Genomic DNA, 26,312 nt, shown 5'->3' on the forward strand with positions numbered 1-26,312 from the left:
ATCACCATACTCGCGGTCGCGAGAATCTACCTGCACATTTTTTCTTGTCTTCTTCGCACTCAACAATTTGTATCAAATTTCTAGAGTAGTTAAAAATTAGCTTTCTGATCTTAATCATCCTTCTTATGGACTGCATTTTGTTTACATGTAGTTTTTTTTGCCTATCTTTTTGTTTGGGACATCACTCATTTCTTCAAGGTTAGACTTGGAAGGCATCAGTACCAGTTTTTAATAATTTGATGCCATCTGATAGTATGGATTAAGCAACTATATGCTGTTCTTAGAGGTAGCCATTACCAATTTACCTATAAATTGGCCGATTTTGGGTATATGTATCTTTAAGGGGTCATATGGGATAAGTTATCTTTCTCCGTTAAATTCATCATGTGCAATACTCATCGTTAAAGAATTATTAGTATGAAAATGGTTTTAAATAAAAATGGTTTTCCATTAACATACAACATATCTTTTGTGCAGGTTTTTTTTCTCTTAATTTTCACCTCTCAATATAATGACAACTATATGAAATGGACCCCGCAAATTTAATAATAATGTATATGTGTATATATATTTATAAAGAAACAGCAAACACTAGACAAAGATAGCTGGACAGTGTGGAAGTGTGGCATCACCACTCAAACTCAATGATGTCCACCTCACGCCTCAATTACCTTATCATCATCATCTATCTTCTTCTCATTGCCGCCGCGACAACCACCGTCCTCGCCACTGATCACATTGTCGGCGCAAACCGTGGCTGGAATCCTGGGGTCAATTACACTCTTTGGGCCAACAATCACACCTTCTATGTTGGAGACTTCATCTGTATGCATTTTTATATACTTCCAATTACTTTCTTTTAAGATTCATTTATTTATTTCCTTTTGCTAGACTGATACACACCTTTTATTTTCCATCATTTTCTTCGATTAAAAAAATTATCCATGTTACTATTTATATACGTTTCAAAACAATTGTCGAGATACTATTACCTCGGGTGGAAAAATACTTGTCTTTATTCTCGAATAGGGGAAAGATTGTCTACATATTACCTCCCCATACACCACTCATGTGGTATTGAGTTTTGTTGTTGTTGTTGTTGTTGTTGTTGTGTCGAGATACTATGGAGTACCGTCAAATTTACTTTCATTTAATACTTTCAATAATCTATGTCTTAAATGTATTCGGTTAAACTTTATTTAAGTACAAAAGAAATTATAGAAGACATTATTTTGAAACCAAGGAAGTAATATTTTTTTATTAGTCGTATACGGAATATTGAAGAGTGGAGTCTGGATGATTAAACAAAGAAAGGTGTGTATTTTAGTGTAGAGTCAAACGTTTAAATTAATGTGTAATTTGAATGAAAATAATGTGACAGCATTTAGGTATCAAAAGATGCAGTACAATGTGTTTGAAGTGAACAAAACAGGCTACGATAACTGTACACTTGATAGTGCCGTAGGGAACTGGAGTAGCGGAAAAGACTTTATTCTTCTTAACAAATCGCAGCGTTATTATTTCATTTGTGGCACCGGTGGTTGCCCTAACGGTATGAAAGTCACAATTCGTGTTCATCCACTCCCGTCCCCACCAGCTAATTCCACAATCGATGCTTCCGAACACTCATCTGCTGCACAAAAACTGATGCTTAATGTTTCTGTTATTGTTGTGCTTTTAATGGTACTGGCTTGGTTATAATGGGAAGTTTCATGTGCAAGATTTGTTTCAAGAATATTTTTTTTTAAGGATTCTAGTTTTGTGTGTTTCAATTTTTTATGTTTTGAATTTTCAGATTGAGATAAATATGGATTAGTTTTATAACTAGTTTTCGAACCCCCACTTCGCGCCGGGGTTCGATTTTTAATGTATTTTATTGTGTTTAGTTACGGAGCCTGCGAGTGAAAAATCAACATATATGAAAAGTACCCTAAATATTTAGCCTTTTTTTAAAAGTGTCCGTTTTGCGTATAGTTAGTGACATTGTGTTCATAAAATTATTTCGAGTTTAAGGATGGTGTCGGGAAAATTTAACTCGTTGCGAGCGAGAAGATATGACCTGTTGAATATTTGAGTGGAGTTTATTTGAGATATTTTATGAAAATTTTGATTTGACGCTTTAACTCCATGTGTTGGGGGCCGATTTTATTTTTTGAACAAAGTGAAGGGGGCTTTTGTGGTGTTACTTGAAAGAAAGAATGGGAAAAATGTGAAAAGACGAAAATACCCCTGATACTATTCATAAGTTTTGTCTAATAGTTGATATGGTAAATGGTAAATGGATTAGTTTTATAATTATGTTATACCTAATTTTTTGTTTAACGTAATTTTAAGTTATCAAAACCTATCGGTATTTACGAAAATCACTAGTTGGCCTGCTTATAAGTAGAGGTGTCTTCGAGCATAGGCAAGATAGTCAACCGCCTTGGGTCCAAAAATTTAGAAGGGCCCAAATTTTTGAATATGTAAATATTTTTCTCAATATATATATAATTAATTTAAATAAAAATTGTCAGTTAAAGTTAAAATACTTTGTTTTTAATAGTTAAATACAATGTAAGTAAATAAATAGATAAATTTGAGTATTATTTTTTTATGCGTAGTAAAAAAAATTAACGTATACGTGGGCCAATTTTTATTTTCGTCTAGGGCCGTTCAGACGACCCTGCTTATAAGGCGTTCCCATCATTCGAATTGCATCATTGGTTGTCCTCAGCAAAACGCTATATACATGACAAAATGGGCAAATATGCGAGTCGGGTAATGGGTTAATATTATATACAAACATTAGTAATTTCGAATATGAACCCTGCTCGTGATTAATCTATAAAAAAAAGTACACATCTGACGTGAATACTAGTAAACATTTACCTTGTTGGCATGATAGATGAATCAGTCTATGGTCATACATATATTCTTCACTAAGACCAATATGAGATGTTTTGACAAAAAAATATGAGATGTTTTGACAAAATAATGGAAGAGAAAAAACCGTATAGAAATTTTAAGACAAAAATTGTGTACTGATATACATATAAAACGCTTGGGAATTATGACTAGGCTAGGCGTTGAATCACATAGTTTAAAACAATATCTACCCATTTTCCTGGTGTTTTTATCATGTTCATCTCATGTACGTCATGCTGAAGATGACTCTAATTCAATGTCTTCTTACCACCATGTAGCAGTCTGCAGAAATGCACCAAGTCATACAATTATTTAAGGTAGTCATTTCTACTCGTTTGACCACAAACGGGTTTATTTAGGTTAACGCGCCAAATCAGTTTTAGTAGAAAGCTTAGCTATGATAAAAATAGGTCAAATTAGTAGAAAGTTGATCAGGTATTCCAAGTACACACCATTTTGAGTTTTGATTACCTTTATAAGAAAGCTGATTAATATTCGTAATAATCTATAACAAATTGATTATCAAAGAAAGGGATATGCCTGTGGATTGGGACAACGTGACCTGACTGTTTTTACTCACAAAAGATGGTGTCATTGACTTGGCGTGCTTTGACCCTTTACCCAACTTGCCTGAATGGCCCTCAGTAAATTAGAAATGAGCTGAAATAGAAATAGACCTTGTATCCCTGCGAAGGAACTCAAGTTGGCTTCCTTGTTCCTCCTTTAAGCCAAGCACCCTCAGTAGTTCTTCTTTTGTCTGGACATCTCAAAACAACTATTTGAGAATTCACGTTTAATTGCTACGAAAAGAAGACACCGCTGAAACTATAAATGGTCCCATTTAGCACCAAACAAACATGGGCCCCTGAACAGTCGACCACCACACTGCTCCCCATTACTCAGTAGGGTTTAAGAATGCAATATATTATTCGATAAGCCCTTTCGTTACCTGTTTGCCTTCTTACGATGTGCATTCATATTCCCCGCTAGACCTTGCCGCACCTCAATTAACATTGGGAATAGGGTACATTGATAATGGGGAGTCTTGATTACTTTCAAGGAAGTCTTTTTTTCTTTTACATTCTTAATCTAGTATGTCAACAAATGGAATAACTATTGGTATACATGTACATAATATATGATGAAATAAATATTGTACAAAACTTTACATTTCTTTGTATGTCTTGATTTGTTTGGATATCAGAGACTGGATAATGATAAGCTGCATGACCCTCACAACTTATGAGAGGTTCTGACAGAATGTGAGAAGCAAGGAACTCCTCCTCTATGCCGACATCTGTCACATTCTGTTAGAATCTCTCATCAATGATGAAGGTCATGCAGCTGATCATTATGTCGTCTCTAAAATCCAAACAAATCAAGTCTTACAAACAAAATATGAGGTTTTGTATAATATTCTTTTCATTATATATTATATACATATACACCAATAATTGTTCCATTAGTTGACATACCAGTTTAAAATGTAAAAAAAAAAACAAAAACAAAAAAAACAAAAAAAAAAAAAAAAAAAAAAAAACTGCCTTGGAAGTGAACGAGACTCCCCATTATCAATGTACTATATGCCCAAATGGTATTTAAAGTGCGACAAGGTTTATCGGGGCATATGAATACACATCGTAAGAAGACAAACAGATAACGAAAGAGCATATTGAATAAGTAATACATTGCATTCTTAAAATCTTGCTGAGTAATAAGTATTGGCCCAATGGGTGTGCAGTGTGGTCGATCGACGGATCGAGGCCCACGTTTAATTACTTCATTAAGTGAATTGAGTTTCGCTTTCTGCAACACAGGCATACGAATTATCTGTTTGCTTAAGCATTACCTGACATGGTCATGCAATAGTAACAAGTTTGGCATGTTGTCCGTAACAGATGATAAGCGTTGTATTTCATAAAAGGAAAGAAAAACATATGACACACATAAAGATAGGTTAAATCATAAATCGTACATGGGTATTGACGGAAGATTGCAACATCCAAAAGCTCAACCACATCCATCCCCGTCAAATTAAAATCAAAGAACATAGTCAAATTCAAAATTTGACAATTGTAAAAAAAAGTTTTAAAAAGAAAAAAAAACTACGGAGTACCTTACTTGATGTCAAAAGAAACTCATTCAAATGTGGCACATTGACTATCAAGTATCAACCAATTTTTTTAGTTTCAAAAATGTTTTGTGCACGTTTATAGAACCACAAGAGAGTTAATGTGCTTTAGCTTCAGCTTCAACAGTCTGAGTTTTCTTAGTTACATCAGCAAAAGTGTCAACATTCTTAGTACCAGCTTCAGCAGAACTTTCGAGTTTCTTAGTATCTGCATCAGCAACATTCTGAAATTCATTAGGACTAAGTGACAAGTGGATTCATGAAATGAAGTTCAAGCTTACATCAGCTTGTAGCCTGGCTAAATTCAACGATGTCTTTGCAAAAGCAAGAAGCTTCTTCAATGTAATCACATCTTCTGCTATGTAAAATCAAACATGAAAATGACAAATTAAGACCCCAACACATATTAAATTAATTAAAATCAACTCAAACATGTTTACCTGACTTGTGTTGTTTTGATGAATATTCAACTTTAGATCCATCCTTAACTGAATTAACCACTTGAGGGTCAATGAGCATAAAAACATTCTCATTCAACGAGATTTGAGTATCTTCCTAATTCAACAAACGCAGAGGCAACCTCGTAGCCATTGACTTTGCTATACAAAACATGTATTAACAAAAAAAACAGTTTTACCCAAATATGATTAATTTAAGCTTAGGTTTCGATGTGAAAGTTAGTTCATGTTTAAATTATAGTTTCGAACTCTTAATTGCTTTTTAAGATATAAACTATATTAGAACATGAACTCTTTCATATCGAAACCATATAAGAAATTGTTGATCAAAACCTAAACTTAAATTAATCATATTTGTGTATAAGTGTCTTGTTTTTGTGTAACACATGTTTTATATAGCAAAGTCAATGGCTGCGAGGTTACCTCTGTATTTGTTGAATGTGGAAGATACCGAAATCCCATTGAATTAGAATGTTTTTATGCTCATTGAACCACAAGTTGCTAATTCAGTTAAGAATGAATTTAAAGCTGAATCTTCATCGAAACAACAGAAGTCGGGTAAACAGGCTTGAGTTGAGTTTAATTAATGAAATATATTTTGGAGTCTCAATATGTCATTTTCATGTTTGATTTTACAAGCAGAAGCTACAAGCTAATGAAAGCTTGAACTTCAGTTTATGTATCCGCTTGTCACTTAATCCTGATAAATTTCAGAATGTGGCACATTGACTATCAACCAATTTTTTTAGTTACATCATCATAAATTTCAGAATGTTGCATGCTATCCGTAACAAATGATAAGCGTTGTCTTTTAGAAAAGAAAAGAAAAACATGACACGCATAGAGATAGGTTAAATCATAAATCGTACAGGGGTATTGACAGAAGATTGCTCAGGTGTAATTTATGATATATTGTGCTACCGCCATGTCTTGCATTTTAAAAGAAATTTTATATCAAATTAATGTCTAGCGTAACAAAAAGAAATGAAAATAAAATAAATTCATGAGTGAAAAATATGTACCTTAGAGTAATCTCTTATTCTAATTCTAATATAAAAGACAAACAAATGGAAAACGAATTTGGTAGCGTAGATCTTTGGGTAGGAACCCAAGAAGCCCAAGATCAGCTCTGCCCAATATAATGTTTTTATTTGTCAAAGCAAATAAAGTTGATCACAAAGATGAATTCTATCGGTGTGATTTTTGTCCCTTTTACGTATAGTTATCAACCTAGGTGGTCTTTTGTCTCAAACTTGTCAAATAGGTTGGTTAAAAAAGTTAATGGTTCAATGCATACAACTTCCTAAATCTCTCAAATTGAAGTTTAGCTAAAAAGAATTGTTTTGTGATCTAATGATTTAGAAAGCTTTAAACAAAACGGTGAGGAAGTGTTAGTGCGACAACCCAAACGGCCCAGCCCGACACCTTGATCGGTAGTTTTGTACCAAAAATGACATGTTTAATGAAAACTTGTTTTGACCTATTACCCAAGTAGTGAACCCATCTTCCCACCTTTATTATAGACAAATTTTCATAACATCAAATCGAATATTGAGCTACAGAAGTCGAAGCATGAACCATCTTGTATTTTATTAACTAAAAGACATAATGCATCATCTACCAGATCTTATAATTTGCTGATCCAAAATCATAGCAAACTTTTTTTAGCTTCAATAATTTACCAAGAGTTAGCTACCATGTCTGAAGACGGAAGCCTAACTCATCCATCAACCGATAACAACATTAATACAGATTCAATCAACCAGATCGCCTTCAATTCCAAACCACATAAACCTTAAATGTTCGAAACCGTCAAATCAAATCAGTTAGGGTTCATCGCAGTAAATCACCGCCGTGAACCACCACCGATAGACAACGGCGAACATAGCATTTTACCTGGCACACAAAGCAGGGAAGTAAACAGCGGCTGTTGTTACTCGGACCATCAGCCACCAAAAGTATCGGTAAAAACCACCGGTGAAGAAAGAATCATCGGCGGAGAAGAACCCGATGGCGGCCAAGGCGATGTGAGTGGTAATCGTCCGTTGAAGGTCTGGTCTGCCAATTGGAATGAGACTAGCGGCTCAGGAAGAAAATGATACGATGCAATCAGGTAAGGGTTTGAGGATCCTTTTACTCGTTCTTTTATTTTATATCCATCATCGTCAAATACTAAATTACATAATAACCCCTCTAACACATTATCTTCTGCAAATAAATCCCTAGTTGACCAAACATTACCCATTACCCATTACCCCTATATACTAACGGACGGGAACCAAAAATTTAGTCGTTTTGACCCCATTCCCACCCAACTTTGGGTAAAAGCGACAACATGGGGAAAAAGAGGGGAAAAAATCAAACACCCCCTCACACTATTTCAAACTTTTTAAATTCATTCCCCCTATTAGAGGTATAAAATGAAACTTACTATTTTAATTAAAAATTTTAATCAAACTTCACCCATATTTTTAACGGGACATATCTTTCCACTCGCCTAGCGTTAAATTTTTTCGAACTCACCGTTCAACTCAAAAAAATCTTGCGAGCACAACGGGACTAACTATACGCGAAACGGACACTTCTAAAAAAACGCTAAATACCTCGGATATATTCAATACATATACACACCTATACGATAACGCTCCGTTAACTATGAATACGTAACCCGAAAGGCCCCGCGGCATCGCGCGGGCCCATTTTACTAGTTTATAGCTAAACCCTTTGTTGACCTGAAATCACCCATAGATCCCTCCTCCAATATACATTTTGTTAACATCCCCCAAATTTATCAAAAAAAGCAAAACAATGCATATTCATCAAATTGTTTAAATAAAACAATTAAACGTTCTTTCTTAAAACATAATATGTCATTTGCTAACGTCGCTACAAATAAAACAAAAGGTAGTGAATGGATTTTTGGTAGTGATGCAACTGACACCATGACTTAAAAAAATACGAACATTTGTTTCGAATCAAAACCTAACAAATCTCAAAGTCAAACTCTAAATGGGGGAGTTGTTCAAGGTGGGGTGGGGGGTGTCCATAGATCTATCTTTAGAATTCGCGTCAATTAGGGACCATACCCGTTTCCTAATTATTAGGTTACCAAGCTAAAAAGGAGTGATATTCAATATTCATAATCCAGCCATAGAATGTAGTTTTTGATCACTTGTGTCTATTTCGTAAAACATTAGTAAAATCAGCGCATGTATTCTCAGTCCCAAAAAGTATATATAAAAAGGGACTAAGGGAGTAATGAAACTCACAATACGATATTTTGTAGTAAAAATATGCATACGACGGAACTGAACAATGCATGGTTGGCCTTGGATTCACGAACCTATATCAATTATATATATTAACTCATAGAATCAAATAATTTTATCTATCAATTATATAATATTTATATATTAGTGTTGTAATTATATATAAAATTTATACTATATCTTAATTAAAGTATATATATTTTATTTACATTTTATATCTTAATTTATATGTTATTTATAATTATCTTGTATACTTTAAATAAATAATTTATAAAAAAAATATTAATATAGTTTTATTAAGTATAATTTTATATGATTAAATTTTATTGTAATAATAATAATACAGTTCTAGTAATAATAATAATGATACTAGTAGTAAAAATAATAATGATAATCTTAATAATAATTCTAATACTAATGTTAATAATAATAATAATGATAATAATAAGAATCTTAATAATAATAATAATATAATAATAATAATAATAATAATAATAATAATAATAATAATAATAACGAAATACTACCTCAAGAGAATAGGCTTCTTAAAAAAAATAAAGACATAGCCCGGGCTCGAACCCGAGACCTCTCGCTTAAACACCCACACCCTTAACCATTCTTTCGTCTTGTATCTTTCTGTTTTAATACAGGATTAAAACCATATAACCCATATCATCATCATATAAACCCATGATCATCATCATCTATTATCATTTGGTTACCTATCACCTAAACACCATTCATTTTCATAGTTTAGTTCGATCGAAACCAGGAATTGGATCTCAGCCCAATGACTGAAACAACATGACACGGCCCAATTATTACTACCAAGATCACGGCCTAAGTTCAAAATAAAAAAATTATGGTTTCTTTTCTTTTGTGTCAGTCTCGATCCCACAGCAACCATCATCATTCTTTATACATCATCGTAATCTCAATGGCTAACTTACAGAATCATCATCATATATCACATATCATGTAATAACATAGAATCATAACATCATCATTATTTATCATGATCATCACCGCTACCCTTCGTTCTCCATCACCATTTATCATCACCGTAATTATCATCATCATCAACATTATAACAGAACATCGAGCAGTAAGTTTAAGTGGTGTTTGGTTTGGGTTTCAATTGAACTGGAAACAAAAATAGCAGAAGTAGTTGCAAACAGTCGATCACCATTACTATTCATCATCATCATACTTCATTACCTTTACGTTTTAAATAGAAACATTACAACCGTCCTATTCGATCAACAATGGCAATAGCCCTTCGATTTGTTTTAGTGGTGTTTTGGGTTTTGACCGTTCGAGAAACAAAACAGATAGCAGTAGAAAACGCCAGTTGTAGGTGGTGGTTTGTGATCGTAGGAACGAACAAGCAACAGCGAAAAATACGTAGGTGATTGTGGTTGTTGGGTGACGGTTCACAGCTTAATAGAAACAGAAAAGAATAGTAATAGTTGCAGGTTATGGTGTTTGGTGTGATCCTTGATAGAAAAAAAAAGAAATATAAGTGGTAGCAAAAATAAATCGATGGTGCAGTTGTAACAGTGAACGGAAAAATGAACAAGACGATGAATAGTAGTTGTTGCGGGTTTTGTGGTGGTACGGTGGTTTCATAATCGAACAGAAACATTAGCTGTGGGTTGTGATTGAGACAAGAAACATGAGTGTAGCAGTCCACGACTAATAAAAACAACGAAACAAGAATATAGCGGTGGTAGCGAACGAGTAGTAAAACAACAGGCCAGGGGTCGACTGACCCGTATGTGTTCTTCGATAAACAGTATATTGGAACAGAAGAGGGACTGAACAGTAGCAGGTGTAGTAGTATTGGATTGATGGTGTCCAAGCTTGGTGGTTGTCGGATAGAATAGCAGTAGAAAAACAAAGTTGTTCGAGGTTGATGGTGGTGTGTTCTCGGTTGTAGACAGAACGAAACAGTTGATGGTGGATTCTTGATGGTGATGAGGGTTGTTAATGGTTCTCGGTTACAAGGAGAGAAAACGAGAGAGAAAGAAGAGAGAAGGTGGCGAGTGATATGGTGGTTTGATCTTGGGTGTTTGATTTGGTATATCTTGAAGTAGAAACATGAAACAAGCTGTAATTGTTTGATATCTATGAACAAGAGAGTGTTCATGATGGTTGTTTTGAGTGGGTCTCGTTTGATTAAACAGCAGTTGATTATTAACAAGCAAGCATTCAATAGTAACAGCAGTCGTGTAGAAGAAAGTGATCGAGTAGTTGCAATTTGATGGGTAACCGATTTTGATGATAGTGATGAAGGTAATTGGTAACGAGTGGTGGCAGGCGACGGTTTACATGATAAACTTAAACAGAACCGATTATGGTGGTGGATGTGGTGGAGCTTTGGTGGTCATTTAGGGTGATGGCCTTCGATGAAGATTAAATGGGTGTTGGCGGGTGTGTTGTTCGCTTATAAACCAGAACAAAAGGTGGCCAACGGTGAGGGTTGTAAAGATGGTTGAAGGAAGGTGTCAAGGTGATGTTATTATATAGGCTATATGTATAAGCATGTTACTAGTAATGAATTCATATTATAAGAATATAAATATGCAACTTGTATACCAATAATACTAATAGTAGTTAATATGTAACATTAGTCAAAAGTAAAAGGAGAAAGAAACAAATAAGAGAATCAAACGTGCAAATCAAATAGTTCAGCAGACTCTTCTTTTAAAATGTTGTGCCGACAATTCTCCCGGACTGTGTATCGTGCGAAATCAGTGGTGGATAAAAGTGTTCAGAAAAAACCCATATTTTTAAATTAACTATATTTATTTATTTTGGTCATTATGGTATAAAATTCAATCATTAATTATTAAATAAAAATTACATTAATTATTCACTCCCAACCCCAAGTAAAATATAAAAAGTTTTAAAATTCAACAAATAGTTCCTAAATACATTTTTAATAAGCGTAAAATTTATATTACTCATTTTCGGATCACCGTTTATTTTAAAATTACATAAGTTTGAATTTAACTTGCTTAATATTGATCGAGTGACATTTGAGTGTTACTATCGTTTACTAAATAGATTCGAAATCACAAAATATATATTTAATATACTTTATTTACATATAGAGATATATTTTAAATAACAATTATTATAATATTATATTTTTATTTTATTAATTTTTAATAACAACAACATATAATACTTCAAATTATATTTCGAATTATTATTTATATATACATACACACATATCTATTTACAATTAATGGTTCGTGAATCGTCGAGAGCAGTCGAAGGTCAATTGAATATATGAAACAGTTCAAAAATTTTGAGACATAACATAACGGACTTTGCTTATCGTGTCGGAAACATATAAAGATTAAGTTTAAATTTGGTCGAAAATCTCCGGGTTGTCACAGTACCTACCCATTAAAGAAATTTCATCCCGAATATCTATTTACAATTTGGTTGGACCAACACTCTGATACCAACTAAAATGTCCCGTTCATAATAATTATAAACGTTTCATATTAATTGATTTCGTTGCGTGGTTTTGACCTCTATATGAGACGTTTTTCAAAGACTGCATTCGTTTTTAAAACAAACCATAACCTTTATTTTATCGACAAAGGTTTAAAGGACATAATCTAAAATATCACGCTTACACACGACCATTACATAATGGTTTACAATAAATATTTTGTTACAACAAAGAAAACTTTCGAATGCAGTTTTTAGACAATATCATACAAGCATGGACTCTAAATCTTGTCTTTAATTTAGTATGCAACAGCGGAAGCTCTTAACAATCACCTGAGAATAAACATGCTTAAAACGTCAAAAAAAATGTTGGTGAGTTATAGGTTTAACCTATATATTTATCAATCATAATAATAGACCACAAGATTTTATTTTTATAAACACGTCTCATATTAGGCATTTCGCAAACTGCATAGAGATAAAAATCATTCATATGTTGAACACCTGGTAACCGACATTAACTTAATGCATAGAATATCTCCAAACAGAACCTCTCGTCTGTATAATAATCTCGAAGTACTAAAGCCATCCATAACCTGAATGGGGGTTGTTAGGCTCAATAGATCTATCTTTAGGATTCACGTCAATTAGGGGCCATTTCCCTAATTCTTAGGTTACCAGACTTGAAGGGCGATATTCGGTTTAATATTCCAACCATAGAATGTAGTTTCGCATACTTGTGTCTATTTTGTAAAATATTTATAAAACTGCATGTATTCTCATCCCAAAAATATTAGATTTTAAAAATGGGACTATAACTCACTTTCACAGATTTTTACTTCGTCGGAAATTTAAGACTTGGCCACGGATCGATTCACGAACCTATAACAAATATATACATATATATCAAAGTATGATCGAAATATATTCACAACATTTTTTATTACATTTTAATGATTTAAGTTTATTAAGTTAGCGGTCCAACGTTAGTAATCTACAACTAGTTGTCCACAGTTAGATGTACAGAAATAAATCAATATATTATCTCGAATCAATCCACGACCCAGTGTATACAATACTAAGGCTAGATCACAACTCAAAGTATATATATTATTTTGGAATCAACCTCAACCCTGTATAGCTAACTCAAGCATTACTGCATATAAAGTGTCTATAGTTGTTCCAAATAATATATATATATATGGGTCGATATGATATGTCAAAACATTGTATACGTGTCTATGGTATTCCAAGATTACATAATATATGTTAGAATACATGTATAATACAATATAAGTTAGTTAAGTTATGGTTAGTCTAGATTTGTTACAAAATTTTCGTAGCTAAAACTAGCAAATTTATCCAATTTTGTTTTACCCGTCATTTCTTCGTTTCAAATCCGTTTTGAGTGATTCAAGTTGCTATGGTTTCATAATGAACTGAAATTTATGAAACTAAACAGAAAAAGTATAAGTTTGTAGTCAGAAATACAGGTTACAAGTCATTTTTTAAAGAGGTAGTCATTTCCGTCGAAAAAACGACATCTTGATGACCATTTTGAAAAACATACTTCAACCTTGTGTTTAACCATGATTTTTGGATATAGTATCATATTCATATGAAATATAATTTTTCCAGAAAACAAACTTCCAATTCAAAGATTAAGATAGTTTTTATTTTTCTAACCCAAAACAGCCTCCGGTTTCACTACGACGGCGTATGTCTGGTTTTACGGTGTTCTTCGTGTTTCCAAGTTTTAAATCATTAAGTTAGCATATCATATAGATATAGAACATGTGTTTAATTTAATGATTAACGTTTCCGACATGATAAGCAAAGTCTGTAAAACCGGATCTCAAAATTTTTGAACTATTCAAGTACCCTTCGGTTGTTCTCAACGATTCGCGAACCATTATATGTAAATAGATACATATATATACTATAACTTGAAAACGTAACAAAGTTTTAATTGCATGATACCGTACATTAAACTTATTGGTTTATATATCTATTTAAATATATATGATAAGTTGGAATATTAATTGTTAAGAATTATTTATATGAATAACTTGCGATGTGTATTTAAAACGTGTTTATAAATATTGAGTATAGATATTAACTTGGTTATAAAACGTTTGTTAATACTATTATATTAGTAAATATTGAGAAGATGATTTATATGAGCAAATGAACATAATACTCAAATTTATAAGTTACATATATTATAATATAAATTTTGGTGAATTAAGTATATATTCTTAATAATGGTACACATCACAAAACGTAAAATGCTAATTTATTAAGCGTACGAAAATGCGTTCGAAAAACTGGAACTGGGTCATAAGTCGAGTGACAACGTACGAGTCATCGGAATGAAATTTTCAAGTCAACTATGCACGTAAATTTAATATAATATATAATTAATTATATAAATTAAATATATTATATTTATATTATAAAAATATGTCGACAAGCTAGTGTACAAAACGATTGTGAGCTGGATCCCATAGCCATGCGATCGCATGGCCAATGAGGCTAAACCCCATGCGATTGCATGGGGTACTGTTTCAAGTCAGGTACTATAAAAGCTCGATCTGGTTCCAGCTGAATCTATATATCCCTCTTTCTTTAATATTACTCCGTATATTTATTTAATTAATTTTATTATTATTATTATTATTATTATTATTATTATTATTATTATTATTATTATTATTAAAATTAATATTATTATTAATCTTATTATTATTATTAGTAGTATAATAATTATTAGTATTATACATAAAATACTACGACGAGGTTATGTCCAAATGATTTCAAAATGGTTTTTGAGCAAGATAGAGCTAAGGAAATTATGGGTTATAACTATGGAGGTTATGGGTAATGTTCGTGGGTATTGTTCGCAAGTCAAACCTAGTGTTTATCATCTCCGTTGCATCTACGTACTTTCCTGCAATATTGAATCACAATATTGATACGTGAGTATTCATAACTTATCTTTTATATATTAATGGTGTATCCATGTCTAGTGCTCGAGTATATATGTTTATGCATGTTTGTATGCTAATTCTCATCGTTAAATAATTTATGATGAATCACGAATTTAATACATATACAACTGATATAAGGTATATGATATGCATGTTATTGGAAAGCTGGCGAAAAATCAATAACTTTTCATTTAAAAATCGCGTAATTTCGATGAACGAATTAAAAGTTATGGTCAACTGAATTATGATTGACGTTAATTGGAATTGCTTTTGAATCTGCAATTAATATTTAAACTACTTGTTTATAAGATTGATAAAGTTGATGTTTGAATGTTACCAGCCGAGTAAATGAATTCTTAAATAAGGCATGTCTTGTTCTGTTGGACAATGGTCAAGTTGACTGTTTTATCATATTTTAAAGCTTTATAAAACTACAGTCTAATTATACAAGTATTGGGAAACCATGTGTGTAACATCCCGCATTTTTCCGTTAAATTATTTTAACGCCGTCTTTTTTTTTATTTATTTAATATCCTCAGCATCTCGATTCGTATCCTCTTTTAGCTACATTCTTAAAATATTTTCGTTATTGGATTATAACGTCCCCCGTACTCTCGTGAAGTTAAATATTCGTTCGGTTAATTTCCGCACCCGACTACAAACTAGAGGGACTAGTTTTGCCAAAAAGACAAAGAGGTGACTAGCTTTTGACTAGTCAACCCCACCTCCCATCTTTTTCATTTTCATTTTTCCTTTTCTTTCACTACTTCCATAATTTCTCTCAATTCTCCATTTTGAAGATTCATCATCTAAATCAAATCGGTCAAGCTTCAATCCAAACAAATTACATATTTGGAATCCTTGCAACTTCCTCTTCGATTCCATACCAATTTCATCTCATTTGGGTAACTTTCTAAAATCACTAGATTTCTTTAAATTCGTGTTCTTGACTTATAAAGTAGTTAATTAGTGTCTATGGCTCATTGTGATGTCGTGTATGTAATTTGTATGCTCGATTTGTTGTTTTTGGTGTAACTAGTTCATTATGAAAATTGCTTGCTAAATCTTTGATTTTGGATGATTAAAAGTTGTTTAATTGTTAAAGTTCATGTATTAAATGTGTTACTAGCGTCATTAGCTTCAATTTGATGTGTAGGTTGATTAAGAAAACTTCAAAAACATGATTATTGATTTTGAGATGTTTGACTAGGGTTTGATAGTTCTTGACATGAATTTTTGGATGCTTGAATGCCATGAAATGTTAATTGTTAGTGTTTAGTAGTAATGTATGCTTCATTACCTTCAAAACGGCATATCACATGTGTGAATTGGATTCCCGAAACTTAAAATGCATTTGATGAACTTGAAACTTTGAAAATGGATTCTTAATGATCACTTGACGGAAAATCGGTTATTGAAATTGATGTTTTTGTTTGATGAAATGTGTTTAGTTGTTTTCCTTGTCAAATTACCTTTCCAACGATATATAGTATGCATTTTGGATGTTTTCGGTTCATAAAATATGTTAATTTGAGTTTTGGTTCGTGACTTGGTCTATTTTTCTGCAAACAGCAAAAATTCCAGGTATGCGCGCCGTGCAACCTCAGCGCGCCGCGCAAAACAGAAATCCCAGATATTTGCCCCCTTTAGTTGAGTTCTGACCCGGATTTACACTAGGGTGCGCGCCGCGCAACCCATAGCGCGCCGCGCATATGCCCAGCTCATTTTTGTTTTTATTTTTCCTTTCACAAAATGTTTCCCGCTTAACCGTAACTCCGATTAACATGAAACTTGGCCATTCTGCTCATAAATGATTTCTCATCATGGGAAAATTGTCGGATACCCGACCCGACCCCGTTGACCTCGACTTTGACCAAGTTTGACTTTTAGTCAAACTTAACCAAACAATTATACGATCGTTCTAACATGCTTAATTACTTGTATCGTGCATGAAACTTGACTAATTGATTCACATGCTACATAATCGAGTCGTAACGAGCCATAGGACTAATTGAACATCTTTGACCGTTTGTGTTTACCGTTATTGATATAACCTATATGTTTAGGTCAAGACTAGCTTTGTCTTTGCACGCGTTTACTTGTTGAAGTACTTTATTAACTCTTGCACGCAAGGTGAGATCATAGTCCCACTTTTACTCTTTTTGAACTTATATTTGGGATGAGAAAACATAAACGATTCTTTTGAACTAAGTGAACACAAGAACGGGAAAACAAACATTCTACATACGAGTTTAGAACAAAAATCCTCAATTCGATTATCATTAGTTACACTTGACGGGTGTAAGTGAGAACTTATGTTATATGGCCATATGGGTTGACAACCCTCATCTTTGACGGTTAGCTACCGTCTACAGATGAAATATATTTTCGAGAATCAGTGTTTGTTCTAGCACTATGGATGGGGTATACAATGGATGGAATGTTAAGCTTTGATAATTGGGTGCTCGTGAATATTAACTTTTAGAATGTATTACTATTATTTCAACTTTTCAAACCTTGTGGTTCGACTTACTTACTTTTACTCACTTACTTACTTAAACCTATGATTTCACCAACGTTTTCGTTGACAGATTTCTATGTTTTTCTCAGGGCTTGCACGATATGTGAAACATGCTTCCGCTTACTATTTGATACTTGCATTGGATGTCGAGTATACATGCATTTCATGGAGCGTCTTTTGACTTTACTTTAAACCGTGTCGTCTAGATTTCATTTGTACTTATAACCTTGTAACTTAACTTTTGGTTGAACAATTCTTGTAAACTTTGGAAACAATCTTTATTTTGAAATGAAGGCGACATATTTTGGTCAAACGTTGTCATAAAGACTTATGACCAGGTGATGGGACCCATGTAGACGACGCCGTCACTTGACGATTTGTCGGGGTCGTTACAATGTGAAATGTTAAACTATTTTCGATTGCCATGATCATTCAAACTATAGTATAGATTTTAAAAGTCACTATTGAGTCAGGTTGACTTTTTGAAATGACTTTTGATAACTTATGTATGTCGATCTCGAGCATTAGGATTGTGATACACTATGACCTGACCTAGCTTGATAGACATTTATTGACCAACGTATGTTCTCTAGGTCGAGATCTACGGTTATTTGGTATTCCGAGTTTCGGTCACATTTCGGTGAACGACTTTATGTGCTGCTAAGGTGAGTTTCATATGCTCCCTTTTTAATTGCTTTTGCAATCTATATTTTTGGGCTGAGAATAAATACACTTTATTTTAAACGCAATGGATACAAGTACATACTAAATTCTACACTGAGTTTGAACCGAAAATCCCTTAGCTTTGGTAACTAGTAACTGCAAGTTATAAGAACTGGTGGGCGCGAGTAGTTGTATATGGATCCATAGGGCTTGACATCCCCGTCTGTTCCAGGTATAGAAACCCTAGCCTGAACTATAAAACAGACGTATGCTATTTGGGGTTAGTACACGTTGGTTTACGTGTATTGTACATGTTGGTTGCATGTATGTTAAAACAGGGGTACTTATTATATAAACGTTAAAGTATAGTTATCAGGGTGCTCAATCTTGCAGAATATTTTGATAAACGTTTCTGGATGAAACAACTGAAATCTTGTGATCCACCTTTATATACATATTATGCGAAACATTAAAACTATGAACTCACCAACCTTTGTGTTGATACTTGAAAGCATGTTTATTGATAATGCTAAAAACGAACATATATTTCATAGCATTATCCTTCAAGAAAGACAAGCTTTTAGTTGCAATTATTCTATTTACAAGTGATATTCGTTTAAATAATAAAAGGTGAAGACAAAAGACAGATTCGATGAAATTGAAGACGCAAATGACCAAAAAGCTAAAAAGTACAAAGTACAATCAAAGTGGTTCAAATTATTGATGAGAAACGTCTAAAAATTACAAGCCGTGAAACACAAAGTACAAGATATTAAATTGTACGAAAAAGGCGTTCGAAAATCCGGAACCTAGACATGAACCAACTTTCAGCGTGCGACGCAACGGCCCAAAAATTACAAGTCAACTATGCGCAAAAATATAATATTATATATAATTATATATATATATATATATATATATATATATATATATATATATATATATATATATATATATATATATATATATTATTTTAATCAAAGCAGCCCACGTTTAATTCAATTTGTGAGCTGGATTCCAGACCTCCGCACTCGCGGAGGTTTAAAGCTTAAAAGTTCAGCACTCACGGAGATATACAATGAAATGTGGGGTTATAAAAGGTCGCGCATTCTGATCGATTTTACTCACTCTTTTTCAATCTATCTCTCATTCTATACGATATATATATATATATATATATATATATATATAATTTATAATTTTAATTTTAATTTAATAATAATAAGGGTATGTTAGCGAATGTTGTAAGTGTGTAAGTCGAAATTCTGTCCGTGTAACGCTACGCTATTATTAATCATTATAAGTTATGTTCAACCTTTTTAAATTAATGTCTCGTAGCTAAGTTATTATTATGCTTATTTAAATCAAAGTAATCATGATGTTGGGCTAAATATTAAAGACTGGGTAATTGGGCTTTGTACCATAATTGAGGTTTGGATAAAAGAACGACACTTGTGGAAATTAGACTATGGGCTATTAATGGGCTTTATATTTCTTTAATTGAATGATAGTTCGTTAATTTAATATAAAGATTTACAATTGAACGTACCTATAAATAACCATATACACTCGATCAGACACGATGGGCGTGATATTTATAAGTACTAATAATCGTTCATTTAACCAGACACGGGAATGGATTAATAGTTAATGGACTTATTAAAACAGGGGTGAATTACATACAAGGAAAATTGGTGTAGTTATAGTTTAAGTCCCCAATTAGTTGGAATATTTGACTTCGAATATAAGGATAATTTGACGAGGACACTCGCACTTTATATTTATGACTGATGGACTGTTATGGACAAAAACCAGATGTACATATTGAATAATCTAGGACAAAGGACAATTAACCCATGGTAATAAACTAAAATCAACACGTCAAACATCATGATTACGGAAGTTTAAATAAGCATAATTCCTTTATTTCATATTTTATCGCACTTTTATTTACTGTCATTTTATTTATCGCACTTTTAATTATCGTACTTTTTAATTTTCGCAACTTTTATTTACTGTCATTTTTTATCGTACTTTTTAATTTTCGCAACTTTTATTTACTGTCATTTTATTTATCGCACTTTTATTTATCGCACTTTTATTATCGTCATTTACTTTACGCTTTAAATTAAATATTTTACATTAGGTTTTAACTGCGACTAAAGTTTTAAAATCGACAAACCGGTCATTAAACGGTAAAAAAAACCCCTTTTATAATAATAATATTATTTATATATATATATATATATATATATATATATATATATATATATATATATATATTTATACAAATATAGTTTTAAAAATATAGCGTTAAACTTGGCTAGTTCCCTGTGGACGAACCGAACTTACTAAAAACTACACTACTGTACGATTAGGTACACTGCCTATAAGTGTTGTAGCAAGGTTTAGGTATATCCACTCTATAAATAAATATATAACTTGTGTAAAATTGTATCGTATTTAATAGTATTTCGCAATAAAAATATAACTATTTCGTATACACCCCTATGCACATCAAGTATTTTTGGCGCCGCTGCCGTGGAAAAACAACGCCGAAAGCGCAACGCTATATAAAAAAAAATTATTAAGTCGTAATCTATTTCTGTAAAAATATACGTTTTAAATATTAAAAATACAAGAAAAAGAAAAATATATCTATATTTTTAAGTTTAGTTAAATTAAAAAGTTTATTTATTTTTTATTGTGAAAAAGTTATAAAAAAAACTAATAAGTTATATTTATATTTTATATATATTAAAAACAGAAAAATAAAAAAATAATAATAAAAAAAACACTGAACCTGCACAAATTCGACCTACACCTCAGCTGAGTATTCATAATCCGCACTCGCGGTACTTTTTGCCAGCTGGGATCCGCACTCGCGGAGGTCTCTGACAGGTCAAACATTCTACAGTAATTATTAAGATTTAGGGTTTAAATTAATAAATATTATTATTATTAAACCCTAATTAGGGTTAGTTATTTTATTAATTAGTTTTAATTTTATTTAATTTGTAATATTTAGTTTAAATTAGTTTTATTATTTATAAAATTAATACTTTTTTAAAAATAATAATATAAAAATAATATTTTTATAAAAATTAGTAATTTTATCATTTTTTTGTCTCTTTTTATAAATTGTATATTTTTATTATTTAGTACGTAATTTGTATTTTTATCGCTCGTAACTAGTTTTAAGATTTAGTATTTGCCGTAGTTATTTTATTTCTAGATTTTTAGGCTTTGCCGTAAAATCCCTTAAGTGCTTTTTCTTTAGACTAAGATTTAAGTGCTTTAGAATTTTGCGACGCCGTTTTAATATATTTTAGTACCTTTTTAAGTTATTGCCATTTTGGATATAGAATTTCGTTAAGCTTTAATACTTTTAGGCGCAACTTTTAATTCTTAGTTTTTAGACTTTTAAGTTTCGACGCGCTACGTTGTTTTTATTATTTTTCGACCTTTTATTTTTCAACCTTTTTCGACGCGCTCTTTTTCTTTCTTTTTTCTCGACGCTCTAGTTTTTAGGACATAGAATTTTCTATTTCTTTTCTAAAATTTCAAAACGAAAAATTATTTTAAGCGGTTAAATTGATAGACATCCAAAATTTTCTGGTTCGTAGTAATAGTTGGATTTGTTAGTGGCGAGTTGTGGGCTTCCGATTTAAAGGGTCCTGGCTACCTGCTGCATCTATTGGCTATTCGAAACGTGGGCAAAATCAGAAAAGTCTATTAATTTGATAACTTATATAATTTTTATCTTTTATAACTAATAGGATATTCAGTGAATGCACCGAGCAAAACGTTCACCACCTTTCATACGTTCACCACCTGTAACTCGATCAAGACATCTAGCCAATATCATCGCCGTTGATTTTTCTTTAGAATCGTCATCCAGTCGACCAAGTACTCCAATTCAAATTTCCGATAATCCATTTTTTGAACCCGACCTCACAATTGAGAATCCGGAGGATATTCAGGGACAATTCAGAGATCCTAAACCACTAATCATTCCTCCTGAACAACAAATCACTCATTTAGAGATTGTCGAGGAACAGACCATTAAATCAGAATCCTCTAGTGATTCAGATTCAACAAATTCAATCATGGAAAATCTGGAACCTCTAAGTATGGAAGACCGAATGCGAGCTAAACGCACTGGCCAAGGTCATGCAATTACTCAACCAGACATTAATGCACCAGATTATGAAATCAAAGGACAAATTCTACACATGGTAACTAATCAATGCCAATTTAGTGGTGCGCCGAAGGAAGATCCAAATGAACATCTTCGTACTTTTAATAGGATCTGTACTCTATTCAAAATCAGAGAAGTTGAGGATGAACAGATATATCTCATGTTATTTCCCTGGACTTTAAAGGGAGAAGCCAAAGATTGGTTAGAATCGTTACCTGAAGGAGCGATTGATACATGGGACGTTTTAGTTGAAAAATTTCTTAAACAATTCTTTTCGGCATCTAAAGCCGTGAGACTTCAAGGAGAAATTGTTACGTTCACACAAAAGCCAAATGAAACTCTATATGAGGCGTGGACAAGATTTGAAAAGTTGTTAAGAGGATGTCCGCAATATGGTTTAGACACTTATCAAATAGTACAAATATTCTACCAAGGATGCGACATCACTACACGGAAATACATCGACATAGCAGCTGGTGGTTCCATTATGAAGAAAACCGCAACTGAAGCTTACAAAATTATTGACAACACTGCTTCCCACTCACATGAGTGGCACCAAGAAAAAGATATCGTTAGATCATCTAAAGCAGCTAAAGCCGATTCTAGCCATGACTTTGATTCCATTTCTGCAAAGATAGATGCTGTCGAGAGACGAATGGAAAAGATGACTAAAGATATTCACTCAATACGAATTAGTTGTGAGCAGTGTGGAGGACCACATTTGACAAAAGATTGTCTCAGTATTGAACAAACAATAGAACAAAGAGAGAATGTTTCATATATGAACCAAAGGCCTGGAAATAATTATCAGAATAATTATCAACCGCCAAGACCAATCTACAATCAAAACCAGAATTATAACCGAAATGTTCCATACAACAATCAACAAGGTCCTAGCAATCAACAAGTATCCAACAATACTTACAATCAGCAAAGACCTATTTTTCAAAATAAATCACCACAAACCGATGATAAAAAGCCAAATTTTGAAGATATGATGTCAAAGCTAGTTGAATCTCAAACTCAATTTTTCACATCTCAGAAACAAACCAATGAACAAAATGCTCAAGCATTTAGAAATCAACAAGCTTCTATTCAAAATCTGGAACAAGAAGTAAGTAACCTAGCAAGGTTGATAGGTGAAAGAAAACCGGGAAGTCTACCTAGCGATACAAATGCTAACTCCCGGAATGAAACAGCTAAAGCCATTGCCACGAGAAGTGGTATTACACTTAAACCACCTGAAATACCTGTAATTTTTGATGACTCTACTCCTACTCCACAAGAACCACAATCTGAGCAAGATAAGGAAACAGAACCGGTAGTTGAAAAGGTTAATGAAGATAACACAGTTAAGGCTAAACCTTATGTTAAACCATACCAACCACCACTTCCTTACCCGAGTAAAATGAGAAAAGAAAAACTTGAAGCCGAGCAATCCAAATTCTTGGATATGTTTAAACAAATAAATGTAAATCTTCCTTTCATTGATGTGATTTCAGGAATGCCAAGATATGCCAAATTCTTGAAAGATCTAATCACAACTAGAAAGAAAATGGAAGAACTCTCGGCTGTTACAATGAATGCTAATTGTTCTGCAGTGCTGTTGAATAAGATACCAGAAAAATTATCAGATCCAGGAAGTTTCACAATTCCATATTTTCTGGGTAGTCTTAGTTCAATAGAAGCATTGGCAGACTTAGGTGCTAGTATAAATTTAATGCCGTATTCACTATACACTAAACTAGACCTTGGAGAATTGAAACCAACACGAATAAGCATACAACTAGCTGATCGATCAGTAAAATATCCTAGAGGGATAATGGAAAACATGCTAGTTAAAGTTGGTACTTTAGTATTTCCAGTAGATTTTGTTATTCTGGACATGGAAGAAGATTCTCGAGTTCCTCTTATATTATGAAGACCATTCTTAAACACGGCTAAAGCAATAATAGAAGTGTTCAGTAAGAAACTGACTCTAAGTATAGAGGACGAGAGTGTTACTTTTTCTGTTGACAGAGCCATGCAACAACTGCAATCTACAGATGATACATGTTATTACATTCAAACTATAGATTCACATGCAGAATTGTTAAAAGAATTTCCAGAATTACAAGGAACAGGAGAATGTTCTTTAGGATAAGGAACTGAACTAATTGATGAAGCTGAAATGTTAGCCGCACTCATGGCTAATGGATATGAACCAACAACAGAAGAAATTCAAATGCTTAAAGAGGAAGACAGATATCGATACAAATCATCGATAGAAGAACCACCGACATTAGAGTTAAAGCCACTTCCAAACCATTTGGAATACGCTTATTTACATGGTGAATCTGAATTACCTGTAATAATATCGTCTTCTCTTACTAAAAATGAAAAATCTCAACTCATTGCTGTGCTAAAAGCTCATAAACCAGCTATTGCATGGAAGATTCATGATATTAAAGAAATAAGTCATTCGTATTGCACACATAAAATCCTTATGGAAGAAGGTCATAAAACGTATGTGCAACGCCAACGAAGACTAAATCCTAATATGCAAGATGTTGTTAAGAAATAAATTATTAAACTGCAAGATGCAGGTTTAATTTATCCAATCTCTGATAGTCCATGGGTAAGCCCAGTTCAATTTGTACCTAAGAAGGGTGGCATGACTGTCATCACAAATAAAAAAATGAGCTTATTCCTACTAGGACTGTAACAGGATGGCGTGTTTGTATTGATTATAGAAAATTAAATGACGCCACCAGAAAAGATCACTTTCCCTTACCTTTCATTGATCAAATGTTGGAAAGATTAGCCGGGAATAGTTACTATTATTTTCTTGACAGTTTTTCGGGATATTTTCAAATTCCAATAGCACCCGAGGACCAAGAGAAAACCACATTCACGTGCCCTTACAAACGCATGCCATTTGGACTTTGCAACGCCCCTGCAACCTTTCAAAGGTGCATGATGGCGATTTTTCACGACATGATAGAAGAATGCATGGAAGTTTTCATGGATGACTTTTCAGTAATTGGTGATACATTTGAATCGTGTCTAGTTAATCTTAAACGAATGTTTATTAGATGCGAACACTCAAATCTAGTACTTAATTGGGAGAAATGCCATTTCATGGTTAAAGAAGGCATCATTCTTGGTCATAAAATTTTAAAAGAAGGAATTGAAGTGGATAGAGCTAAAGTATATGTAATTGTTAAACTTCCACATCCCACCAATGTTAAAGGAGTTAGGAGTTTTCTAGGGCATGCCGGTTTTTACCGACGTTTCATAAAAGATTTTTCTAAAATTGCCACTCCTATGAATAAACTCCTAGAAAAGGATGCTCCATTCATCTTTTCAGATGAATGCATCAAATCTTTTAATATTCTTAAAGAAAAACTCACTAATGGCGCCGATCATGATAACTCCAAATTGGAATCTACCGTTTGAACTCATGTGCGATGCAAGTGATTTTGCAATGGGAGCCGTTTTAGGACAAAGGATTGAAAAACGATTTTAACCTATTTATTACGCTAGTAAGACGTTACAAGGAGCACAAACGAATTACACAACTACTGAAAAAGAACTCCTTGCTATTGTCTTTGCTTTTGACAAATTTCGTTCATATCTCGTTCTAGCTAAAACGGTGGTCTATACCGACCATTCTGCTCTTAGATACCTATTTTCAAAACAAGATGCCAAACCACGATTAATCC

General features: G+C 32.8%; 1 protein-coding gene across 1 annotated transcript; it reads left to right on the plus strand.

Annotated features, from left to right (window-relative positions):
- Window positions 1–610: 610 nt before the first annotated feature.
- LOC139894113 (early nodulin-like protein 17) lies at window positions 611–1,938 on the plus strand. Its single transcript, XM_071877317.1, has 2 exons — window positions 611–825; window positions 1,382–1,938. The coding sequence occupies exons 1-2, from the start codon at window positions 645–647 to the stop codon at window positions 1,699–1,701; spliced, it is 501 nt and encodes a 166-aa protein (XP_071733418.1). The 5' UTR covers window positions 611–644; the 3' UTR covers window positions 1,702–1,938.
- Window positions 1,939–26,312: the final 24,374 nt, after the last annotated feature.

Source organism: Rutidosis leptorrhynchoides, chromosome 2 (assembly GCF_046630445.1).
Source record: "Rutidosis leptorrhynchoides isolate AG116_Rl617_1_P2 chromosome 2, CSIRO_AGI_Rlap_v1, whole genome shotgun sequence".
Taxonomy (NCBI): Eukaryota; Viridiplantae; Streptophyta; class Magnoliopsida; order Asterales; family Asteraceae; genus Rutidosis; species Rutidosis leptorrhynchoides.